The sequence below is a fragment of the Epinephelus fuscoguttatus genome, linkage group LG6 (genome assembly GCF_011397635.1).
Source record: "Epinephelus fuscoguttatus linkage group LG6, E.fuscoguttatus.final_Chr_v1".
NCBI classification, from domain to species: domain Eukaryota; kingdom Metazoa; phylum Chordata; class Actinopteri; order Perciformes; family Serranidae; genus Epinephelus; species Epinephelus fuscoguttatus.
Window position 1 is genome coordinate 23,598,502 of NC_064757.1, and position 26,174 is coordinate 23,624,675.

At 43.5% G+C, this 26,174-nt stretch overlaps 1 protein-coding gene across 7 annotated transcripts in view; it reads right to left on the bottom strand.

Annotated features, from left to right (window-relative positions):
- The window catches only part of smtnb (smoothelin b), a 64,162-nt gene that overhangs the window by 10,139 nt on the left and 27,849 nt on the right, over positions 1-26,174 (bottom strand). For 6 of the 7 annotated variants that reach the window (XM_049577764.1, XM_049577762.1, XM_049577768.1 and 3 more), the window contains 5 exons: positions 20,135-20,231; positions 13,431-14,137; positions 11,854-11,905; positions 9,317-9,922; positions 6,692-6,765 (listed from right to left, as the gene is read on the bottom strand). In XM_049577764.1, coding sequence (XP_049433721.1) covers positions 6,692-6,765; positions 9,317-9,922; positions 11,854-11,905; positions 13,431-14,137; positions 20,135-20,231 — 1,536 coding nt within the window. Of the gene's footprint in view, positions 1-6,691; positions 6,766-9,316; positions 9,923-11,853; positions 11,906-13,430; positions 14,138-20,134; positions 20,232-24,521; positions 24,654-26,174 lie in introns of those variants that run through there. The other variant, XM_049577769.1, reaches the window with a different exon arrangement.

Consider the following 26,174-nt stretch of genomic DNA (forward strand, 5'->3'; position numbering starts at 1 on the left):
CTGCGTCACTGTGGCATAAGCATGCTGTTTTGATTTAGCTGTTTGCTAATGAGAGAAGGGCTATTATCCGTCTGGAAACTGATTCATCACTTAGACCTGTAATACATTCTCCACCAGAAGAGCTCACATGAGAGAAACAGCTGATACTACACAAAGACATTGAGGAAAAACAGCCAGATAAGGTCACCCCTCATTATCACAATCATCAGGGCAACATTTAAGAGAAGTCCGTCACCTTTCCTGGAGCAGCTGATTGGCAGACCCAGCTGTCTGTGCAGGATTAGACAGGAATATGAACACTGGTCAGTTGAATAACCGGAGATAATGCCGCAAATACTCAATATCCCTCAAAATGTCAGCAGTGCACACAAACACACACAGGGCTTGTTGTGGGATTTCAAGAGCACGTAGAGCAAACACAGCCAAAGATGGTTATCCTGTCAGTCATGAAACTGTGCATTCATCTCTATAACGTTAATGTAAGTTTTATCACGAGTTAAATCTAAAGCCAGACAAGTTACTTCTCATTTATAGCTCCTTTTTCAAAAGCAACAATGCCAACTTCATGTCCCTGCCAAGGGGAACATTATGGATGATCTGAACATAGCAAACTACAGGCTAGGGACAGAGTTATTGTTATAAAGTGGTCATTTTTTCCTCCACAAGGAAGTTTAGCCACTCAACAGAGCACTTGCAGACACACATAAGAGCTAGCCAGGATCAGTAACACATGGTGTTAGAGGATTGGAATAGCTCTGTGACAGATTGCAATGGAGTAACACTATCTGTCAAAACTGACTGACAGCTGAGATGGTCCAATGTTTTTTTTAAAAAGAAGTGAGGACATAATGTGAGATGAAAATCAATGGAAAGCAAAGACAGATGGAACAGTGGGTCAACAAGTACGTGAGTGAGAACACAGAGTGTCACTGGCATGGCACGTAAAAGTGCTCATGGCCAGCTGATCCACGTGTGTTGTCAACACGGGAACAAAAGACATTCCTCACGCAGCTTATCTGAAGCAAAAAGGGTTCATTATCAGAACCAATAACAGGAGCAGTACCGTGCTGTCGCTGCAAGAAATGCTTGCCATCAAAGAGGGAGCAGAGAGGGAGCGGCAGATTGCAAAGGCTGGGGGGTGAGGGACAGGTGAAGGCTCTGGATTCTGAGGTGCGCTTGTCCCAGCAGATGCAGAGTCCGAGTCCTGGGGGCATGATGAAGGTTCCTGGGGTTCGCTTGATGGAATATCCGGGTGAATACTAGCTGGAGTGGACTGAGAGTCTTGGGGAGTGCTGGATGAAGTGTCATGTGGTGCTTCAAGTGCAGTGTCCTGGGGTGTGCAGGCTGCAGGATCACTGGATGATGTTTTGTTTTCACATATAGTTGGGCTTTCCTCAGTGGGCAGTTCGTGCAGTAAGGTATCAGATAGCCCCATGGCCTGGCACAAAGCTTCCACTTGCCTCACCAGCCTTTCTTGCTGAATCTTCAGCCTCAGGTTTTCCTCCTGCAGTCTGGCAAGGGCCTCTGCCAGAGGAGCCACCTGAGCTGCTGCCTCCTCCAGACGGGCATCTACTCTCTTACCGAAGGCCTGCAGGTCACAATGGATCTCCCCCACTGCACACTGTAATGTGTATTCAAATTCCCTTTTGCAAAACTGCTCCTCTTCATCCTCTGCCTCCTCCTGAGCAAACAGATCACCAATCACCTCCTCTAGGCCAGACTCAGCACAAGCACTATCTGGGCTGTCCAAAGCCTCTGGAGCCTGTGAGGCTGGGAGGAAGTCCAGGTCGACTCCAGGCATGACCAGACCAGCTACACTCAATGTCACACTTGCAAAAGTCCCTTTAAATCCACTTAAGTGTCCAAAAGACTCAAGTTGGGGTGTCAGATTGGAGAAATTAAAAGATTGTGGCCTCAGATGTGAGGGTGGAAGGTGTCCTCTCTGTCCGTCTGTCTACAGAGACCTTCCAAAACAATGCATGTTCTTTATACCCCCCAGCAAATCTCCCCTCTTCACTGGCCAACACCCTGACAGCCAATGAGCATGCAAGGAATCCTGTTTCCCAGGCAGCAGTAGCCCCACCCCCTTATTTCCAGGTGCCGTGGACATGTCTATTTATCTCCTACCCCACCCGTATTTCACTGAGCCAGTCAGTCCTGGGACACTGGTGGAGGCCTGGGGGGGAATGTTGGTGGCAACAATTTAGAAAACTCACCCCTCCCTCTTTCAGCTTTTTTTTTTTTTTATTTTGGAGCCGCTGTCCTTTACACCTCAGCTGGCAGGTGATGAAGGTTTAACGTGGCTCTCGGCCTGGACTGAGTGGAGTTCTCTCCCCATAAAATTGCTTTCTGACAAAACACAACTGCATCGTGACTACTAATAAGGTCAGTTATTTTGCATGACTGTGATTCAAGGCAGACATTTAGAGGGAAGATCACTCCATGAAGGACAAAGTGCCATGACACAGCAGACTGGGTGACCAGTTAGGGGGGAGTTCTCCGCAGCTCTGGGCGAGGATATCGCAGTCCTTACAAGATTTTGTTTTAGGCTTACTGACAAAGCTGCAGCTGCTGCTCATGTGAACGCTTCACATGCTTTTGTATTAAATTTAGAGCTCTCCAAGAGCTCTGACAGAAGATGCTGTTCATAGTGTAAGATGCTCAAGTACATCTTTTAAATGCTTGCTGAAGATTTAGTGGCATACTGCAGACTGCAGAGAAATCAAATGGTACTGTACATGCTGTAAAGCTGTAATTCTTGACAATACATCACAAGCATTAAACTGATTTTAAACAGTGCAGTGGGGAACACTGTGACAGAGACAGTGATCTCTCCTGGGATTTACAGGTAAGCAAAACTGTTCCCAAGAAGAATCTAGCCCTGAGTGAGAGTGGAGAGAAATGTGACTAGCAGCAGGGACAGTGGGTCAAAACCCAAGAAGGACATGGCTCCAGTCTTACCATGCACCGAAGCACGAACACACAAAGCAAAGTGATGTAGAAAGACATGGTGCATACACACACACACACACACACACAACAATGTTCTGCATGTATAAAGGTCTGTGCTTATCATTATTGTGGCACAAATGGATGTAGTAAAAATGTTATATCCTCTCACACTTGTATGTGACAGCGTCTGTGACCATTGTGAACCCCCTGCTGCTGTTTACAAGTTTCCAAAAATAATGTAGTGTAGCTTCCATCAGAGGTCAAAGATAAGCAATGCTGAGATTTCAGGCTGAAGACAACATCGCAATGTGGAGAATAAATAAATCTAAGTTGGCAATAAAACATTATGTAGACATTACGCTCACATCTTTTTCTCCCCACTTTGCACAGAGGTCTGCAGACCAGGCTTAAATCACATTCGACACATGTGAACTGATTATGTAACCAGCATGTGTCATGGATCGGCAGTATGTTAACAATGGAGTCCTTCTCCCTCTGTGTGACAGTGAGACAATCTGTCACTGACTACGAGTCCAGCAGCACTGTACCAGTGTGACCCAGAGCTCAGCAGTAATCTCTGTGACCACGGGAAAGAGACTGTCCTGTCATCACCCCGGTAATAAAGCTAAGGCATTATCTGTATTTGTATTCAAGGCCAAGGGACGGACGGTGAAGATGAGCAGGAACAGCTGCAATCACTCGGAGCAGGAGAGATCAATGATCAGCTGCTGGTCTCACCTGTCTGAAATGAAGTCTCATCACGACGCTGAAACACAACAAGCATCTTGACCTTGCCGTTAACTTAATATTACCTTAATAATAAATAACAAGGAGCAGCTCTATTGCTTTTACTCACATTTGTCCTTCATTGGTTTAGAGCCTTTCCACTGTTTATGTGATCTAAAATGTTTCTTTCCGTTGACTCTCCAATAGACTGTAATTTATAGGTATCCAGTGCAAGAGCTGATGCTATCAGCATCAACATGTTTTATTGGAATAATAAAAAAAAAAAACACTCCCAGACCACCCAAACACGCCCAGACCACCCAAACAGATCAGAGTCCCAGACAGGAACCACTGTGGTCAATAAACAACAATCAACAACACCAAACAGGAAGAGCTTATTAAAACTGACGTTACACCGCCTTCATATCTGCACACTTGTCTTCTTAATGAATACATTCACTAATGTGGAAAGGGTACTGATAAAAGCTACTTTAACATGAATCCTCCCCTGACATCACCTCCTCTCACATAACTGAACCAGAGAAAGTTCGACAGCAGGTGGTGTCTGGATCAGTCAGAAGGTAACTCAGTCACTCAGGCTAAATGTTTGGATGGTAAAACCAGAAATATCAGCTGAGTGACTAAATGTGTCCTTGTGGTTCATTAATAAAGACATTCATGTTGAGCCCTATACAATGATGATGCAGTTGTTTGGATGGCCATGTATGTGAGTCACAGCCTGGTGGTGCCATCATGACATCAGCAGGATAGTAACAGTTTAAAGGTATACTATACAGGATTGTTGGTGACTGTTCGGGAAACACACTCACAAGTGAGGGTTAAAGCCAGCACCAGATTTACTCTCATTTGGCGTTTTGCCTCACTATGTCTGCTTTTTTGGTACTGTGTCTCTTAAATGCCTGCTGCTTATGGTCTGGCATCTGCCCCAACCTCACCTGAGCACTGAACGTCCCGAACAGAGATAAGAAGAATATAAGAAAATACAGGCAGAAATACACCTCCACACACTTCCAGTGGGTCATAAGTGATGATGGAGAGGGGTTACTTCTGTATGAGTCTATACATTGTTTTGTTTTTTAGGACAGTCCTGCACAGTATATCTTTACGACTGAATTAATGATGGTGATACATTCCAAATTACACTGGTGGGTTGCTCCTAAACTGCATACATCTTTTTTAGAATATTTTAAATACATCATGTTTATTAATATCATACTTTAGTAGGGCTGTACCGAAAAGTCCGAAGCTCTATTCATAACATTGACATTCAAATTTTAAATTAACATTTGAAGGCTGAGCAGGATGACTTTTTTCTTCTTCTTTTTTTTTTTTTTTTTTTTTACATATCTGTTCTTTCTGTGTAAACCTGGTATATCTGCACTGTTGTAGATAAGGAATAGGGTCCGCTAATATTATTAGTTTCATACTATTTGCATTATTAGTTTCCAGTGGTGGCTGCGTAGGACTGTTACCAACTCACAATCCAAACATTTCCAATTACCTCAGAGCCCTGTACTGTCCAAAAGTCAACATTTATTACAAACATATTTTAATCTAACAAAATATTCTGCTTCAATACATCTTTGTTGGCGTTTAGCCTTTCAAAAACAACATTTTTCACTGCATTCAAAAAACTACCTGCTCATCGGATTGCTGCACACAAACACAGCATGCTCCTGTATCAACAGGGAGGTCTACAGGCAATTTACCAGCACCATAAATTACATTTATCTTTATTTATTAAAAAAAGTTGATTTAATAAAACCAAACTAACCCATTTAGTCTGATAAGTCACTTTTTTCAAATTGAAGATGTTGTTTGAGAATTTTTATGTGACGACTGACATTCTAGCTTCATTCAAAGACCTTAATAAAAACTTCAAATGTGAAAAGAAAGAAAGAAAAAAAAAAAAGACACCCAGTACAGCCCCATGTGTCAGCACACACACTAAGACATTACCTGCATGCCGCTATGGTAGTGTTGTACCAGCACTCAGTTCAGACACGTAAAAACCTCATCTCCTGCAGAATCTTTGTCCTCCTCCTGCAAAATCCTTTTTCTACTAGAAAGACTCTGCCATGGTGTCTTCATTCGTACCTGCCCCTGTGTTTGTGTGTCTCAAGGAGCGCCTAACTGTTGGTGACAGTCTCACCCCAACACCTTAAATTCCACCCCCAGCCTTGTGGAGCCTCCTCCAAACCCTAATTAACCAGATCCCTGATCCCATAACCAGATTACAGCTGCGTTCCACACGGGGTGAAATACACAGCCATTAAAAAAGTAAACAGGACACCCCATCTCCCCTCCTCACCCTCTCAATCCCCCACTCTCCATTCATGAGGACACTTCCTTTCATGGAGGAGTGAGGAGGTTAAGGAATGAGGCAACTGGGAGTCTGGCTGTTCTCTCTAACCCCAGAGGTCACTGTGCACAAATTAAGAGGCAAGAGTCAGATCCTAAGAAAAGACGCGATGAAGAACGTAAATCAACATGTGTTTCAATGCAGCCGGACAGTAATCAGTGCGCATGAAGACAGACAGGTGTGAATTGGGAAACATTTCCCAGATAAATCTCAGTAGGCACGGCCTGCGGAGAGAAAACGAGGAATGCCCCGAGCACCTCCCTCTCCCTCTCTCTCCTTCACATACCCTACAAGGACAGATGTGACTGGCTACCCACTCTGTGTTTGATAAACACTGTTCTTCCCTCCTCTCCCTCCTTTTCTCACACTCTGTCTGTCTTTCACTGTCCCGGCTCACTTGCTTTTCAGGCCTTTATAGGTGATTGCAGCGACAGGGACGCAGCGAAATCACAACGGAATTCAATTAAGTCAGCTGGGAATGAAATAGATGAAAACAAAACATTAATCTTTAATTGGAAGGAGCTGGGAATGTGGACTGGATGCATGTTTGGCAGGTTCTGTCCTCAGATTCTGCAAAGCCTCAATGTTGTAATCATTTCTCAGAAAATAATTTGCAAAAGCAGACTGTACCTTGATGGAGGATCCAGAGGAGAAGCTGGATGAGGAGATCTTGAACGGTGTAGCTCTGAGGCCAAGAGTCAGCTCTGAAACAGACACCGTAAAGGCACAAATTTATATAGATTTTAAGTATAAAATATTCAAATTCATGCAGATATAGTCGACAGCTGTGTGTTGAATAAGAACAAAGAAAGATCCTGGCGGGGCGTCGGTGGCTTAGTAGTAGAGCAGGCGCCCCATGTACAAGGCTGTTGCCGCAGCAGCCCGGGTTCGACTCCAGCCTGTGGCCCTTTGCTGCATGTCACTCCCTCTCTCTCTCCCCCTTTCACACTTGTCTATCCTATCAAATAAAGGCTAAAAATGCCCAAAAAATATCTTTAAAAAAAAAAAAAAAAAAAAAAAAGAAAGAAAGAAAGATCCTGGTATCCATATGCATATGTACGTGGTGGTCTTGCACTGTGTTGGTAATAGTCATTAGTCAGTTACATAAGCTGCCATAGTGTCATAAACAACACGGTCTCATGTCTAATGAAAGAAGATGTAGATGACGCCACCTATAACATAAACACCCCTCTTCATCTGCCTGTAAGAGTATGCACATGCACGCACCTTGTGACCTGTGGTAGACCCTCCCCCTCCCCACCCCTTCATTCCTCACACACGCGCGCACAAAAGCTATATCATAAAATACAGGATTGATGCACACCAGCGCAGCACAGTGTACATTTAAGAATCTGGGTAGGTGCTTTTGAGAGAAACTGGAGACACGATCCCAGCCTGCCTTCGCCGAGTGCGAGACAGGCCGGTTCCCAAAAAAGGAGCCCAAAACCATTAAAGCAAATTGAGCTGAAATTGGGCTGCCAGAATATGACTGGGGGGTTGTAAGAGGTGTAATCACACAGGTCCAGCTTGAGTCTTAAATAAACTGTTTGGTTTGGAGGTCCCGGTTGCTGGGAAGAGCTGAAACCTAAGATGTCTTGTTTGGACAGACAGTAACAGCAGCTGTAGCAGCTTTGCCTCTAAAACACACTGACATTTAAGCTATTATTGTTTTTCTTTCGTGCTATTAATTTATCCCTGCTGGTACTGTTTGCACAATGTACTGTGCTGAGTACGTACATGTACAGGAACAATGTGTTTTTAAACAAGACTGTCCCGCTGCTTAACGTGCCTATTAATTACCTGACAATACAGAAACTCACACCATCTAAGTATGCCTCGTTGAACACTTGCTGCGGTTCTCTTACACCGACAGTATGCCACATATTTTAGTAATTAAAAGTTACACGTACAGCAGATACTGTCAGTTTAACACAGACAGCCATGCATTAAACTATTTCAGGGGAGCGACCATGTTTTGATCAGCTGCAAAGTGACATTTATATATTTTCGTCTTCCAACAGCATCTGCTTAAAAATCAAGGGAAACTGTCTTGTTATTTTTAACTGGCGCCCTCGGGGCTGGCTTAGAGATTAAGGTACAGGGATGGGCACGAGTTATGTTTTCCCAGATTGAGTGATTGAATGAATTATTGGGGGGAGATCAATTCCTTGTGGAGGGATATCTATTTTCAATATGCATCTTAAAGAGCATGGAAGCAGTGATACTAACGCACAGGACAATATCTGACGCCTATTTTCAAAACAGTCAAAGTTACCATTTGATAGGTTATAAAGAATTTACTCACAATTTACAAAATTTTGTGACAAAAAGCATTAAATATTAGGTCTATAAGGTGTTGATCAAGAGGTGCAACATCCCTGGTTTGCGTCCGGCCCCTCAAGTCCTGTCATCTTTCTGCTGTTGACTCACTAATGTAGACATAAAATGCATGAGCACCTTTTTTGATAGTTCACAGCAGACAGAGACAGAAAACATGGAGGCAAAAGAGGGGAATGACGTGACGGCAGGTGACAGCTTCATTCACACAGGGGGATCTGACAGTGTCTAAAACTGGTAAAAAATAAAATTAAAAAAAAAAAAAAAAAGAAAAGATATTTGTCATTTAAATGACAAATTGAATGATGGGAAAAATTGTCATTTCAGATGAAAGAAGGGACAGAAAAAAATCTACATCATGGAACAAACCAAACACTGTCCTGTGTGGGCGAGCAGGCTCATTCAAATGCACTGTAACAGTATTACTATTCAGTCTGGCCTGAGACAGCCAATTATTGTTTCCTTTGTCCCAATATACTCGCTACTGTTGACTACTGACCTCACCCCCTCCACACTGCAGCAGCTTGCCCACTCTATAACAAATACCCTTTAGTACAATCACACTGCTTCATATTCAGCCCCAACATCTATCTCAACTCATCCACGCGCTTTGCTTGTCATCCTCCCACTTGTGACCGAGTCGTTGGTGCCGGTCACCTCCCACAGCGACTAGGATGCCATTGTGATCTAAGGGTTGATATTAAAGGAAAGTCATACAGTCTCTAAATTAAGATTAATGCTGCCTGAACACAGTGCGTACTGCATACTGTACTAACACCAGTCAATATAATCACCCTAAAAGCATGGTGTATTAAACAAATGCAGTCCTTAATTCATACTTTGTGAAATGCTGCATCATGTTAAAGTGAGTTATTTGACAGAGCTAGAGAGTGAGTGCTGTGCTGTTGGTGCTCCTACCTGTTCGCTGTCCCAGAGCATTAGTGGTGATGCGTGGTGCCATGTTGGTGATGGGTACGATGTTGCCCCGAGTGGAGGATGTGGAGGAGGTGGTGGTGCGCCCATCCTTGATCTCGATGGTGAGGAAAGTCTTCATGTCCGGGTCTGCCTCTCCCTGGGTGACCTGCTGTCCGGCTGCTCTCACTGGGGTCCCGTCTTCCTTTGAGTTGCTGGAGGCATGCTCATCTTTTTCAGCTGGATGCCTCGTCCCACCCATGGAGTTCTCCCATTGGCCAGCTGAGGACAGAGGTTTGTTAGGCCCGCCTCCCGGTTGAGGTGTGGCCTGACTTTGGGATGCGGCAGAGGTGTGAAATGTGGACTCCACACGTGGCCTTGCTGGCCTGTCTCCAGATGTGCTGAGGGATGCTGTTGTGTGTGTAAACAGCTCAGCCGCTCTGGAGAGATTCGTCTGGCCACTGCTGCTGGAGGTGGTCCCGTTCCTCAGAGGAGTTTTCTTCAAGCTTGGGACATTTGGGCTCTGGCTGGGCTCTGTGAACTTGCGCATTCGATCCCGCACAGAGTTGGTGCGGTTGAACTGTTCCAATATTACATCCTTCTTCTCAGGTGCTGTGAGGATGTAAAGCAGGAGGGGAGTTAATATCACAGAAAACACTAAACACAGCAGAGACACAGAGCCTAGATCTCTTCCAACATCCAGGCTGAATTTAGCACACTTAAAGTCTTGCTCTCATCATCTCCCCCTCCACCTCAAAAGCCCTCTACAAATCCCATTCCTCTTTTCCTCCTCTTTCTAGGTTTTGTTCCAGCCCCTTCATTTTGCTTGACTTAACCTCCCCCGTTTCACTGCCTTTCAGTTTCTAGTTTTTGGACTTTTCAGGACATGTTTCTCCCACTCATGGATATTTTTTCATTCTCTGATCCCTAATACTGTCAGATAAAGTGTACAAAGCTCAAGATTTGGCACGGACCCTCCAATGGAAAAAAACCCACCAGTGATTAGAGTAGAAGATATTCACTGAGGTCATCTTTACAAAGAAAAGAAGGATGTGCTCCTCGGTAGGAAAACCACAGTTTATAGTGGAGTGGACACAGAAAAGAGCACTGTCTGGCAGAAAGAGAGGAAATAGTGTACATTATAACAAACTCTCTTCCCAGCACTCTCTCCTGTGAGTGGTCCAATACAGTCATACTTATGGCTGTCTCCATATACTGCAGAACTGCAGCCTATGAACCGTCTGGTGTAGTATTATTACACACTTTCAAAGGTCCAGTGTGAAGGATTTCGGGGAATATATTGAAATAAATTAGTTTATAATCACCTGAAAATAAGAATTGGTGTGTTTTTATTACCTTAGAATGAGCCGTTTCTACATACATAGGGAGCGGATCCTCCTCCATGGAGTCTGCCATTATGCATTGCCATGTTTTTATAGTAGCCCAGAATGGACAAACCTAACACTGGCTCTAGATAGGGCCATTCGTATTTTCACGTCAGCCACCGTAGTTAGCAGCTCCTCTGTGAAACTGTTTTATTCAGTATTTTTTACAGTTTTAATCTCCTGGTATGTTTGTTTGAAGAGAAGGAGACCTCTGCTGACAATTCAGCTCCCAGTAAAACCTCCTGAACAATGAACACTAAAGGAATTCTAACCAGGAGAAGTTTCAGCTGGTTGCAGTCTGCAACCCTCACCACTAGATGTTACTAAATCCCCCTAAATCTTACACACTGTTCATTTAATGAACATGTCCATAAACTAAACTAAATGTATATATGGATATATTTGTAAAAGCATATAAGAGCTGCAAGTTATGGTAACTTATTAAAAATCAATTTAGTCAGTAAAAAATGCCCGTTGCAATTTTTTCAGAGCCAAGAGTACTGAAAATTGTCTCTTGTCTACCAAACAACAGTACTGACTCCAAACACATTAAATTGACAATGATTTGTAAGACAGAGAGGCAGCAAATCCTCCCATTTGAGAAGGTAGAACAGATGAAAGTTTGGATTTTTCTCTTAATCAATTGCAGATTGCAACCAGCTCAAACGTCTCCTGTGTACCAGCCCTGTTATCCCGGTTACAATTCCTTCAGTGTAAATTTTTAGGAGTTTTTTACAGATGTCTCTTTTTCTCCAAAACAAGAGGACTATGTAAAAACACTGAAAAAAGCAGTATCACTTTACAAATCAGTTTTTTTCCAACACTGTTCAGCTCTTTGCAGATGGGCCACTTGCCCAGCACTTGCTAATGTGAGCTCACCTTTTTTCTCTAATAACTGAATTACCCGCAGAGGTCTCCTCCTCTCCAAAACAAGCAGAGCTGGTGATTTAAACCATTAAAAACACTGAATAAAGCTGTTCTAAGTTAAAAAATGTGTTTTTCTGAAGCTGTTCCATATACGAGGACCCTCTCCCTATGTTAATTTCTGCAAATACAGCCCTGTAAATCCTAAAAACACACTGGACCTTTAAAAGATGATCAGAATCAATGTTGATTGATTTTCTCTTGATGAATGAGTGAGTTGGACTAGTTTCTTACCAGAGTCCTTTCCTTTGCCATGAGTAAGGGGCAGGGCACTGTTACCTGTCATCTAAAAAGAGGAAAAAATAAGAGACACGAGTGAACAATCAGCAGAGGAAATACAGGAGATTGAGGGTTAACGTGCACTGTGTCTAGATTGACAACCACAGAGCTGCTATACTGAACAGCTCCGTGTTTGACTGGGCAGCAATGCGCATTTATGACAGACTAGAGTCCGCATGGATGGCTGTGGTGACAACCACACACACACACACACACAATTCTAAATACAGAATCAACGGGTGGTGTTTTCATTATGTAACATTTGTGTTTGGAGTGAAGCACTGGGCCTCTGTTCTTTTTTTGGCAGTGGGGCCATGATGGGCCCCAGAGTGTTTACATTACTCTCAGGAGACTGAGCATCAGCGTATCTTGCAGGGAACAATAAAAGAAGTCCGGGGCCAGCCTTGGGTAAACACATTTAGAACAGGGACACGATGGCGTCACGGTGACCTGAGCCCCCTGAGACGGGAAACATTGCTCAACAGTTAATAGTCAGTGCAGAAACAGCTGCTGTATGTGTGTGTTTGTGTGTTCCCTGCACTGCGGGCTGAGGAGAGACAGAACCTCTGGCCCGTAACGCTGTCTATAGCTCTCTGACAGCAGGTGAGCCTGACACGCCGCTGAGGTGAAGCAGAGACACTCAGGTGCACGGTTTGTTTGTGTAGCCCAGTAACAAAAGTTAAACAGCATCCACCACGAGCTCAGCACGGAGTGTTTATGGATGCCGATGTGACCTGGGTGTCACTGAGGAATGGAGTGTCGGGGTTTCTTGTCAGGGATAATGAAACAAAAAAAAGGGAGAGCTTTAACTGTTGGTGCATGTGATCATGGCTCTGTGGCTCAACACCACACTCTAGTGGTGCTGTTGTTGCTGTTCAGCTGGCTCTAACTGATACAGATGGGGGACAAATTAAAAGGAAAAACCAACATGAGGTGTGTTACCAAAAGACTGGGGCTGAACAATATTAGCGGGAAAGATCAGTTTTACATACACCAACATACTTTTTTAATTCTCTGCAATGGAAGCGTAGCATATTTACGCAAATCTACAAACACCAGCAGTGTGAAAAGGTGCTGAGCGCCGCCACTTTTTACCCAGCTGACCAATCACAGTGGAGAATGAGTGCGACAAATAGCCTACCACAAAGACCCACAGTCACATCTTACAAGTACAGGTGCTGAACAACAACAATGGAGAAGACATATGTTAATATACTGTATACACACTGGTGTTTTCAGCTAAGAAAAACATGCTTCATGGACACAGACCCATATAAAATGATCATGGTGAGGTTTTTGTGGGGACCTGTACCAATCACAAAGTATTTTCTTAAGTATTTTCTGTGGAATTATGGTGTGTACGTCGTTTTCATACTCATCAAACAAGTCAGTGACCCCTCCTGCCCTGTCTGGAAGCTGCATTATGTTCCTCCACTCTTTGACTCTGGTTTTTCCTTTAATTTGTCACTTGCCTTTGTGCTCAGGGCTCAAATAAAACATCATTCATCTGATACAAAGACTGTATACATTACCGTTTGTTTCTGGAAGTCGTTCTTTCCCTTGGCGCTGCCGTTGAGCAGTCCATTTGCAGGATCTCTCCGGGATAAAAAGGCCCCATCTGGCTGCTCCTGGTCAATGATGCGGTCCTGGTTGGACTGAGCCTGAGTGTTGGCTGGACCTTGGTTTCTGCTCTCGGATTCTGAATCTGTGCTGCAAGTTGACCCACTTGTAGCGACCTCCGCCTCCTCAGCTGGACCTCTCTCCTCAGAGGACATACTTACACTTTGGTCAGATGTCCCAGAGTCAGTCCGTTTCCTTGACAACACACCAACGCTGTCTGAAGCCCCGGAGCCCAAACGGGGCCTGGCGCCAGAATCGGAGACATCTGAACCCAGTCTCTGTCTGACATGGGTCAGGGAGCTGACGCTTCGTTCTGATGCCCCAGAGCCTCGCCGACTGCGCTGAGAGGGACTCTGGCTTCTGTCTGAAGCTCCAGAGTCCAGCCGGGCTCTGTAGGCTGAGCCCACGCTCTTCTCTGAGGCCGCAGAATCCAGATTGGACCTAGAACGCACAGAGGCCCCACTGCGGTCTGAAGCTGAGGAGTCAGACCTTTGACGATGAGACAGGACCAGGTCCGGCTCCGTGGTCACAGCCTCTCTCTGAGGCTGGATCAGCAGAGGTCCGGGGCCATCGTCCTTCACCAGGTGATCAAGAACCAACACCATGCCTGAGTTGGAACCTGCGGCAGAAAACACAAATGACAGATGAGCAATAAATGCCTTTCTTGATAAAAATTCATTCTCATATTGATTCTGTTTTTCCTCTCACATCCGTAAAGTGAAGAGGGTGTTACTGTGTGTGAGCAAGTGAAACAGTAAGTGGTGACGTTTGAGATTGAAGTGATGGAAATGAAATACTTCTGGAGGCACGGAGGCCCCAATGGGAGGCCCGGCTCGAGAAATATCACTCAGGATCACAGAGGAGGCACGTGGAGACATGAGGGGATGTAGGCATTTCCTCCAGACTGGCCTCAGTTCCTGAGCAAGATTTGTGAGATTGAGTTGGTGGATGTGCGTCACACAGGGGTCACAGCTAAAGAGAGGGAGCATGTGGCTTAACCATAGGCGGTAAGCACTACTACAAGAAGTCGAGGAGGAAGTGGGGGTGAAATAGAGACTAGGACAAGTACTTCCCCTCCCCTCATCCAAGCTCCTTCACTGCTCCTTCTCTCCTCAGGAAACCACACTCCAAACAACACAGCGCAGCCCACATCCTCCCTCTGTGATAGTCTCTACCTCTCGCACCCCATGGTGCTCCTGGTGATGGAATATCTGAGGTTGTGAATGTACCGCAGATAAGGAAAACAGAGAAAACCAAGAGTGTATCAGTTTCCCACATCCCATATACACAGTAAGGCATGAAAACACTTCTGTATGCACCAACTCTACAACCAAATGGGGTTCACCAAGTATGCGTGTCTGTCATTTACAAACCAAATCAAAGAGTCTGACCGGCAGCCGCAGAAATCTCTTTCAACTTCTGACGAGGCAGGATCAAGGCGGACATTCGCTGCTTCATTTAAAGCAGCTCCTTTTTTTTTTTTTTTTTTTTTACACTTTCCCTATAGATTAGATTTCCAAGAAACAAAAATGAAACCTAGCTATATCAATATACGAACATGCACAAGACAAATAAAAATACATTAAAAATTAAATTACAAACGTGAAAAAAACATACATAAAAATAAGATATTTAAAAAAAAAAGAAAGTTTCTCCTGCAGCTAGTAATCACAGATATCCAATTTCATCCCATCACAATCATCTCCAAATTATCTGTCTCAGTATATTCTTTGCTAAACCTGCAAGCTCAAGATTATACTTTCTTTAGTAGTTGTTTCCACTTAATAGCACAGGTAATATTCCTGTAACACCATTCAATAACCATCATTAATAAATCTTAAATTGATAGTTAATAAAACTTATTTTACTGTTAAAAAAACAATAAAATGGTAAATGATAATGTTAACTATACTGCTATAATTTATGTTATTTTAACAGTTTATTGTTGCACACATTATAAAATGTTATGTACCACATTAAGTTTTGGTTGATGGTTAATCATTAGTTTGCAAACTGTCTATAAACATTATTTGAGTGGCCATTATACAATTGTAGTGTTTATAGATGTCGACACAGTACTTAATAAGCATTTAACCACAGCTGCAACTTTATAAAAGCCATCCAAATAATGTTTATGGACAGTTTATGAGCTAATTATTGATCACTAACAAATACATTGTATGGTATTTAAAATGTTAAAATGTGTGCAAGAAGAAACTGTTGACGTAACATAAATATCAACATTACTAATAATAAGTAAACAATTAATAAGAATTTTCTTGTTTTTTTTTTAGTTTTCTTTTAACTTAAGTTTAGTTTACTATCAATTTAGTATTTATTAATGGTGGTTATTGTTAAGTGTTACCATTGTTTTCTAGGAACATACTGTACATGCAGACAGTTTTTTTTAACCATTTATCAATACTTGGCCTACTTATATTTTTCCATGGTAGTGCCAGATCCAAAAAAAATGTTCTTTGGTTCTTTTGGAAAACAATAAGAAAAGTTTGGGCTTCATATTTCATCACGTTGATGAAATCTCTTACACTGTTCCCTTAGATTGTCCACATTTAAACAGCAGATCTTTTTTTACTGCACAACAGCTCCTAAAAAAAGATGCGGGTGAAACTGTGCACAATCACTTTATAAATGGCATCAACTTGTTGGTTAAACAGATGAGATGATTATGTAATGCCCTCTGAACAGAAAACGTGGTTATGATAATTAGGACAATAAATGGCTGCCACTCTCACATGTGACACTATGAACGGTCCACTACACAGCAGTGTCTATATCTAATGATGCACTCAGCCCAAACTCAATTACTGCTCAGCTGTAGTGAAAGCCAAAACACACCGCGTCTTCTACAAACGCTCACGATATTGTTCGTGTTGTTGCCTTCGGGGAGCTGTCATGTCCATTGTGTAGAGATTTCTGGGAAAATCCCTGTTGCTGCAGGGTAATGAGAGGCTTGCTTCTTTTAGACCTGAAATAGCTACAAAAGCAGCTTGTGCACTTTGCTGCCGGTCAATATATAGAGCACAAACAAAGGCCAGCCAAGGGTTTTCTTTATACTTCTTTCACACCAGAGCAATGACCCAAGGACAGCTCGTGTTTGTTGTCGCTGTGAACGGGTCAACACAGGTTTTAAGCATTCTGCTTGGCCTGCTGATGACCTGGGATTAACATGGGCTCATCGCATCTCTGCTTTGGTGTAACAGGTAGATAGAGAGGTTTCTACAGAGAAAAAATACTGTTAGTATAAAATCAAGTGCCTCATTCAAGCCGTTGGAGTAGCTTTTTCAAAATGTTACTATATAAGGAAAAGAAATATACACTAAGATGTAAATTTCAATAACTAGTTAATGCAATCAAAAAGGGGAATCTGGTTAAGCAAATTATTTTTAGATCATATGCCAGTGATTCCCAACCTTTCTGGGTTGTGACTAGGCTTGCAACGGTATACTGTTAAACCACATACCATGGTTTAAAAATTGATGGTTATGTTACTGTGTACATTTGCTTGTCTACAGTATTGGACAGAGAATCTTTCTTGTGCATCTCTTTTCCTCCTCAACTGCCTCTCAGACTTTTTATATATACTTTCATTCTGAAAAGTGGTATCAAGTTTCAATTATATATATGGTTTATTCAACCATAAATAACTTTCTGGTCATTGTTGCTGATAATACTGCGAAACCATGATGTTTTCTGAGACTGTTACCATATTGTAAAAATCTCATGCTGTTGCAAACCTACTAGTGACCCTTTTTAGTGGAGTGATGCCTGCTCTTGACCCTTTAGCCCCTTTTCCACCAAACACTTTCGGTATGGTACCTTTGGAACCAAAAGTAACCCTTCAGACATGGTACCTAGACCCGAGCGTTTCCACTGCAAACCGTCGCGGAGCATCGTTCCTTTGGGCTACGGCAACACTAAACCCCCGAGCTAGCCTTAGAAGGACTAAAGGACAGAGCAGTGAGTGACAACAACCTTGAATGTGGGCAGGGTTGTTGTCACTCATTGCTCTGTCCTTCTGTCCTTTAGTGTTGCCGTAGCCCAAAGGAACGATGCTCCGCGACGCTTTTTTTTTTTGAGGAGTGTGTGAGGATTAGAATATATGCAGTTCACATAACCAGGCTGTAAATAATACATATATATAAACGCTTGAAGATCCACTCATTACTAAAAGTGTATGTTATATAAAAACTAAAGTAATGATCAAAGGTGTACTGATGGATTCACATTGTCACCGCCGGCATTGAGTAACATTACGTTCCAAAAGTTGCCGGCAGTCAGCCCAGTAAATTAAGTCGTTTTTTTCTCCGACTACAGCTGCTGCAAGAGGCAGCAAAATATACTTTCATTTTATAGTTACAGTTTACTAATATATGTAAAAATCTCCTCGGTATGAACAGTGGTTACATGAGCCTCAACTCCAGCCACAACTCAGCCCTGAGCAGAGTGACAGTCCGCTACTAACCATTCAACAGACTGCAGTGTTCACAGCTCCACTTTTTAGTACCAGATCTGTGTGCTAGGTACCCCAACAGAGGAGGGACCAAAAATGGGGACGGTACAGAACGGTTCCATTGGTACCATCCACAACTTTTCACAGTGGAAACAGCAAAGGCAAAGGCAAAGGCGTACCGAACTGAACTGTATCGTACCATATTGCTCGGTGGAAACAGGGCTTTTGTTTCAGGTTACACATGTCTTTGAGCTGTGAGCAGTTCATGCAGTGTTATGTTTCCTGATCTGATTACATTACCTCCGCCATGGTTTTCGTATTGGTTTGTTTGATTGTTTGTTCGTCAGCAGGATTACAGAAAACCTCGATTATCGTGAAACTTGATGGAAGGGTGTGGGATGTGCCAAAGAGGAACCCAATAACTTTTGGAGCAGATGCAAATCATGGAGTGGATACACAAATTATTTTTCACTTTCATTAACACTGTGAGACAGGGTGTTGAGGTCTGTGCTTTCTGGGTGCCCTTCTAGTTTTAGTCATTTTTAGAGTCTTGAAGATGTAAAATTCTCTCACGACCCCTCCGATGTTTCTCATGATGTGAACTTCTGTGGTTCAGCAGTGACTTGGTGCCACAGTTGCAATCCAAGGTCTTGTGTGAATAACAACAACCTGCTATGCATGACTAGTGGCCTGGCATTAATAGTAATAAATGCTCTTGTGTTCAGTCCTTCATGTCCTTGTTGAAACTGGCATTAGTCTCAAACTTGAAGTTGAACAAGTTTCACTCTTCTGGGAACTCAAGGCACACAACACATTCCACTGAGAGTCTCTACAAACATTTCATTTCCTAAATCACAGCCTTACAAGGTACAGTTTGCGCTACAATACAGCTAGACACATGGTCATTGAGTTAAAGCTTGTAAATACAAGCTTTTTTGTGAGGTAGATGCATGTGTTTGTGCTGTGTTCAAAGACCAAAAAACCCGCCACTGACGGCCCAAGTCAATCTCTTATTTTCTGCCACTTTCACTCTGCTGAAGAGACAAACGGCCCTTCAAGAACTACCGGCCCACCCTGTCCTTTCCCAACCCTAAACGTCCGTTTCTTTCTTGATTGGTGTCCACTTTAAAGGCGTCTTCCTCCTTTGCTTTTCTTTATGGTGGTCTTTTTTTGTTCACCCGAGCTTCACCCTGGTTTAAATTGTAAGGCAGGGATAAATGAGGAACAGTGGGGAGTTTCTCCGCCAAGCCAACTGGTTCTGTTCTGGTATCAGCTTTATTTAGCAGAGGTGTGGCTGTTGGGTTTCCCTCTGTTGCTTCCCATAACCCCACCACCAACCCTAGGTCCATGAGAAGGACACTGTGAGCCAAGTCCAGGGCAGACCAGGCCACACAGAATGACACTGTTATGGCCGTTTGCCTCAGGGCCAAGTTTAGGTCAGCCAGGCTTAAATAAAAGAAGAAAAACACTTTAATCTCCAGCTAAGGATGGTCCAAGTTAAATTTGGTGTCCTATCTGAAGAGGATTGTCCAATTAAAAGTTTGTCCTGAAGGGGTTGAATCAGACAAGCTGTAGGTAGGTTTGTAACAGACTTGTCAATAATACACTTTTGTCATTTTACAAGCTATTCATGTGCAGCTCTGTGCCTGCAAAGCTTCAAGGATTTAACTGAACGAAGCACATTCATCCCCTCCTGAATGCCTGCATTCATACTGCTTTATTAATGGTTGGGCTAACAGAGTGGTTAATGAAATTACTTCACACTTAACCAAAAGTCATTGAGTCTATGGTTGTGGACTCCAAACAGTTAATAAAGTTAGACGAAGGCGCCTAAGCTGATATGACCTCCTGACCGCCATCTCAGGAGAACGGCTCCTTCAGCTGACTATTTTAACAGGCAGCGTAGAGGAAATTGCATCAAGACGGATGTTTGCTGTCACCTAAACGCAACAGAGGTGGTCAGTGTTGGCTCTGAGTTATAAGTTCTCCCCCAAACTTGACCTTTAGTTGAATGTTTACAGCATATAAAAGATTGTGTGTTTTAGAGATTCAAGAAAGGTATTGCTTAACATGATGTAAGTGTGTGTACACAGCATACAGTTGGTTACAAGACAGCAGCAGTTTGACTGAATGAATGTTTCTCACCTATTCTCTGCAGCTCTCTGCTTTGTTGTGTCTGCTGGCCGCTAAACTCCCGGATCTGAGATCTGATACGCTCACTGTGACTCTCTCGCTCTGTCTCCTGTAAGAAAGAAAAGAATGACACATGCTCAGTGCATTTCAATAAAGCTCCAGCTCTTTAATTTCTTAGATCACAATGACTTCATGTTTTTTGAGACAAACTGCTGACCCGTTCCTCTGATCAAAACCAGAGAGAAAACATCACTCCTTAGATCATGTGTTTGAGGTCAGCTGCTGATCACTACAGTGGTTTGTTGAAGGTTGAGGTCAAGTGCTCCAGCCATGATGAGCAACATGTTTGGCCAGCTGGAAAAGTAAAGATCTGTTATTTTTCCATTGTATGCATCTAAGAGCCCCGACACAGCAAGCCAACAGTTGGCCATTGGTAAGGGTTGGGTCATTGGTGAGCATCTGTTGGCCTAGTTTTTGCAGTGTGTACTGCACCATTGGCCTTCGTCAGCCCTTATCAGCTTTTATTCATCTGGTTCGGCACACTGAATTGGCGTCGAAGGTGGTAAAGCTCACTCTGATTCCCAGTTCAGCTCAGTGCACAAGGAAAGTAAACAAACAGCTTCAGTGAAGATGGAGTGATTGCAACAGATTTATTTGGCAAGATATTTTTTTTAGACAATGAGCTCTTTAGCAGAAATTGTTTGCACCTGTTTGTGTTATTGTTCACTAGCACATGTTACATGTCATTTGATCTTTCAACATCAGATTGTGTTGTTAATGTGCTAACTGTCAATCTAGCGTGTTGAATCCGTCCTGACTGTTTTCCGGTTTCCTCTCCCGCAAGTGAAGAACATTGGCTATGGTCTTTGTGGTGTGGTCAGTGCAACTTTTTGGCGGAGACATAGGCAATGTCGGGCAACACAACAGTCCATGTCTGGTTCAGGACTGTGTTATATCTCTGCTTTACAGTCTGACTTGACTTGGGCAGCTCCCACTTCTTCAAAACTACCCACAGCACAAAAACAGCTCTTTCTGCAGCACTCCAACTCAAACCTGCACGATAAGAGGAAAGTCGCAGCAGGGGGGAGATCTTGGAGGACAGGCAGGAGTATTTTGGCATATGGAGAGGAAATGGGAGAGGTGTAGAGGGGAGGACAGAGGGGGGAAAGATGAAGATGCCGGCACTACTGTTGGGCCTCTGGTGCCTGACCTTGAGCTGCTTCACGGGAGAATCAGCTGCACAAATAAGGCTCCTTGGAGCACGTGTGCACACACTTTAAATCACTCCCACACATATTTGTAATCCGCAACACTCTTTTCACAAACTTTTCTATTAAAGGGCAAAAACCTCGTATGTGTGGAGCTTTAGGTAGATTGCGTCATTCCAAAAGATGAACTGTATCATGGTACAAGATCTCTTTAAAGGTGTTTTATAAGAGACATCTGGATAAAGAACAGTCCAACAAAAGATTTGGGCGGATCCTGAAAAAACATACATGATGTGACCTTACAACTGAAAATATAATACCAGATTTACAGCCTACTATTACGGCAAAAAGCTCCTGAAAACACATTCACAGGCTTTCAAGCAAGCAAAGAAAGCACACACACCCAACCACACAATCGCACGCCACAATCAGTTGTCCATGTGTAAACTATGTTATCCAACTCAAGAGACGGACACAGTTGTCAGCAGCAGTTACTGAGTGAAAATCTTTTAAGTCACACCTTTTGTGTTTTGAGAAAAGGCTTTTAATCAATGCAGTGTGTGATCAGAGAAAGACCGAGCACAAAAGCCTGCTCAAGTTTAAACACAAGCTAGAGGTAGAGGTGAGAAAGGACTCAGAGCTTTCTGCTCTGTTGACTGTGACCTTCCCCACCTTGAGCAGATTACAGGGCAGAGCGACTCAATCACTGAGGAGAAAATGTAATCAGACACTGTCGCAGGAGACGGAAACACAAACAGAAAAGGTGAATCTGGAGTGGCACTGCTTAGGTTTTAAACAAAGACACCTTGCCATTAAACGGATCACGTAATGAAGTGATTAAAATACAAAGTAAAATACGAGAAGTTCTGTTGCTAAGTTAATGTGAATACCATTACTGCATTTCAACATACATTTGGAGCACGTGGTAACTTAAACAAAATCCGGGAAACAATTAAGTTGCTCATCATGCTAAATCCATCATGAATAGTACAACATATGCTAAATATGATACTCCTCTGTGGCATTTTTTTGGAGAGTATCGGAGCAAAATCAGCAGCTCAGTTCACATTCTCAGACAGAATCTGACGGCTGGCCAAACAGTAGCATAGTAAGCATAATTTTTGTGGTTTAAAATCAACACATTCTTGAAAGTCAGGGGGACACAAATAGGATTTTGAAATGTCACCCCTGTCCCCAGTGGAGATTACACCTCAGTTAAAATCCTCCAGGAAAGACAAAGAAGACTTTCAAAAAGGAGCTAGATAGCTGAAATAGTTGATGTGACATCATAGCAGTGTAAATCTACATAGAAGGTGCTCCAATGTCATTTTTTCCAAGCTTTCCACTCTTTCCATATGAGGCAAAAAACCCTGATGGCAGCACAAATTCTGGGACATAAAAAAAAGATTCTTCTCAGCTTTTCAAGCCAACCCTAAATGTTGCTCACAAATGCCCTTTTAATGAGTCATCAACGCGTCTGATGAGTTTGGAGGCCACAAACAGTCTCCTGCATCATCACAAAAGACTTGAAGGCACTATAGTGTAATAATGTGAGAGGTTACACACAAAGGCCACTCTCCTTCTGAGTGGAGTCACTCAATCAAAGAGTCACAGGGGGAGATAATTGTGTTTGAGCTATAAACACAATTAGAGAGGACAAGTCTTTCCTCACCCACCCCTCCTCTCCGTCCGCCGCTTCTACCAAGAGTCAGACAGACAGCCGTCATTTCACACAGCTCCCACTAAACCACAGGGAACATATTTCTCACAGACAGTGCGGCAGAGGGGAAAAAAGGGAAGATAAAGTGGAACTGGAGACGCAGAGCAGAGCTGCGGACCTTCTGCCAGCCACCATGCTGTCATTAGCGGCTTTCCTTTGGCCCTGACAGTGAGGACCTGACAGAGTGGAACCAACACTGACACCGTCCCACTCAGAACCACTCAACCCATGTGGCCTCAGGAGCCTGCTCGCCTTGGACTATAATTGCAAAAGCTCAGCTCCGTAAAAACACAAAAACAACTGTCCTGTCTTGTGACCACAGCGAGGCGTCGGCCATCTGGATTCCTCTGAACCCTCAACTCCACAAAAAACAACAACAATGAGGCTGAGGCACACACACCTCCTTCACCGACAGCTGACATCAGCTACAGATTAGCACGCCGGGTTTCAACGCTCCAGTTTTTCCATGGAAGTTAAATCCATCACTACGCTGGTAAGGTCAGACCATCTGAGGGTCTCCACGTGGACAAGAGAAAGAAACCTGGTGGCTCTTTTTCCATTACTGCAGCCTGAGGAACCACACACACTCGGCTTACCTCCAACAACTGAAATACAGTAGCTGGAATGAAGTAGCAATCATCTCGGTATCACACACACACACACACACACACACACACACACACACACACACTCAGTCAGTCTGGAGTGAGGCAACCCACAAAAAACTCTGCCCTGAGCCTCATTCCCATTTCCACTTACTGCACATCATCACATGCCAATCTAAGCCTGCTGCTGAGCTTTTTTTTTGTCTTTCAAAAAAGATCTACTGTACTTTTTTCTTTCAACATAACTCCTCTCCAAAGTCTGCAAAACCCTCTCTATTGCAAACGCCCGGCCCGATTTAAGACATTAAAACTCCTCTTTCCTCAGGTCTCTTCTTGCAACATGTTAATGATGAGATCAGAGAGCAAACAAAACTCTGTCTGGGCTGTAACACCCACCCACCAACAACAACAGCCTACCTGAGCTCTACCAACACACCTGGACGGCATGCAAACCTGCAGCCACAATTAGACAACTGACTGAGGTAAATCACTACATACATTCAAAGTGGTAAATCATCAAGAGAAGTCTTTAACTTTAAGTTATTTTGCTGCATTAGTTTCAGAATTTATCAACGCCCCTGTTTAACTTCAAGCTTCATTAAGGTGTCATCTACGTCCTCAGAGTTAGACTGTCAACTTAAATGAAAAAAAAAAGATAGCACACAGCAATAAAGCATTATGCACACAAACCTGAAAGGTAAACAGAGAGGCAGGTACGTCCCATTCTTCAGTCACACAGAAACAAGACAGAACTGATGATGAAAAATTGTTTAAATGGCCTCTCGGATTAAAAAGTATAAAGACAGTCAGAGAGGAGAGATTGGTCTGTGACACACGACAGCAGAGAAAATCTGAATGACATTTACCTTCTTTTCACTGACCCGACTGCCTCCTTCTCTCGCTCTCTCTCCCTCTCTCTCTCTCTGTCAGCAGTCACCCTCAAGGAGTCAGGACATCCGCTACTCTGACGCTTTACTCCCTCAGCCACATCACACACACTCACACACCCCACTGCCACCAACACCACATACACACACACACACACATAACACCGACAAGCCACTCCCTTGACTTCCCCTCCCTCCCATTCTGTCTCCAGTGGGATCTGACCCCCACCACACACACACACACACACACACACACACACACACACTTCTTACAGGTTAAAGGGCTGCCTGGTTGACACATTAACTTCTGACATACTCACTTTGTTTTGACCTATTTTTTCAGTCCTCTAACTGCTGTATTACTTTAGACAAGAGGGCGTATTTTACTGTAAGAAGCTCATTTAAATTATTGAATATTTTTTATCCTTTTTCCGACAGGCACACTCTCTGCTACATACATGTAATTAAAGTTTTTTTTTTAATAAACTGTTACAGTATGGTTTCCCTCAAATCACCAAAGGGAAACTTTTACTGTACGCCAGCTATCCTCGCGTGTCATTAAAACACGGCCATTAAACACAGTCATTGCCTCCTAATGGGTGTCGGACTCTGGTAAAAATTACGGCTTAAAATTCCATTTTAAGTTTTCGTTACTCGATTTCTGGAGCTGGTGTTTGTTTCAAGCTGCTGGCAGTGTACACATATTGCGTGTGTGTGTGTATACGTGTGTGTTTGGCTGCTGTGGAGGCCTATCTAGGACCTCCATCTGCCACGGGACAATCGCACGCAGCTCAAAGAGATCCGCTGCTGTGATGTGTGTGGAAGGAGCCCTGCTGCTGCTGGCTGATGTTGTTTTTGGCCACGTCCCCATTCCAGTGCAGACTATGGGCTGCTGAGGCACAGCTGGTGGGCTGCCTGACTGTCTGTCCCAATTCCCCCCCCCCCCACCCCCACCTCATCCTTACACCACCTGTACTGTAGCTCACAAGTTCACCGCCGTACAGCTCAGCTGTCTTACAGGAAGTGAGGTTAAAAAGGCTTGAATGTTAGAGCATCCTGTGACGCTTCCTATCTGAGGAGAACACACACACACCAACAGCACACAAGCAAAGCACAGGCTGCAACAGACAATGGAACAGATGCTTACAACCATTCATTTCTCCCACTTTAAGGCCCTCACACACCAAGCTGACCATCGGTCAATGGTCAACGTTGGGCCATCGGTGAGCATCCGTCGCCCTAGTCTGTAGGGTGTGTCCTGCACCATTGCCTATTGTCTACTTTTTTTGGCTGATTCAGCATGTTGAGTCAGCGACAGCAGAGCCCATTGGCGAATAAAGTTATTGTGATTGACAGTTCAGGTCAGTGCACAAGAATAGAAACAGAAGTGAGGAAAGTAAACAAAGAGCTAAAGTCAGGAGGGAGTGAGACCAACACAAACTTGTTACATAAGGTAATTATTTTTCTTTAACCACAAGCTCTTAAGCAAAAGCCTTTCACAATGTTTTGTGTTATCGTTCACTGGTGCACTGAAATATACTCTGTTTCGTCAACATTGTTGTTGATGTGCTAACTGGCTAACTAGCCGTGAAACACTCTTCTGGTTTCCCTTTTTGATTGATGATTATGGAC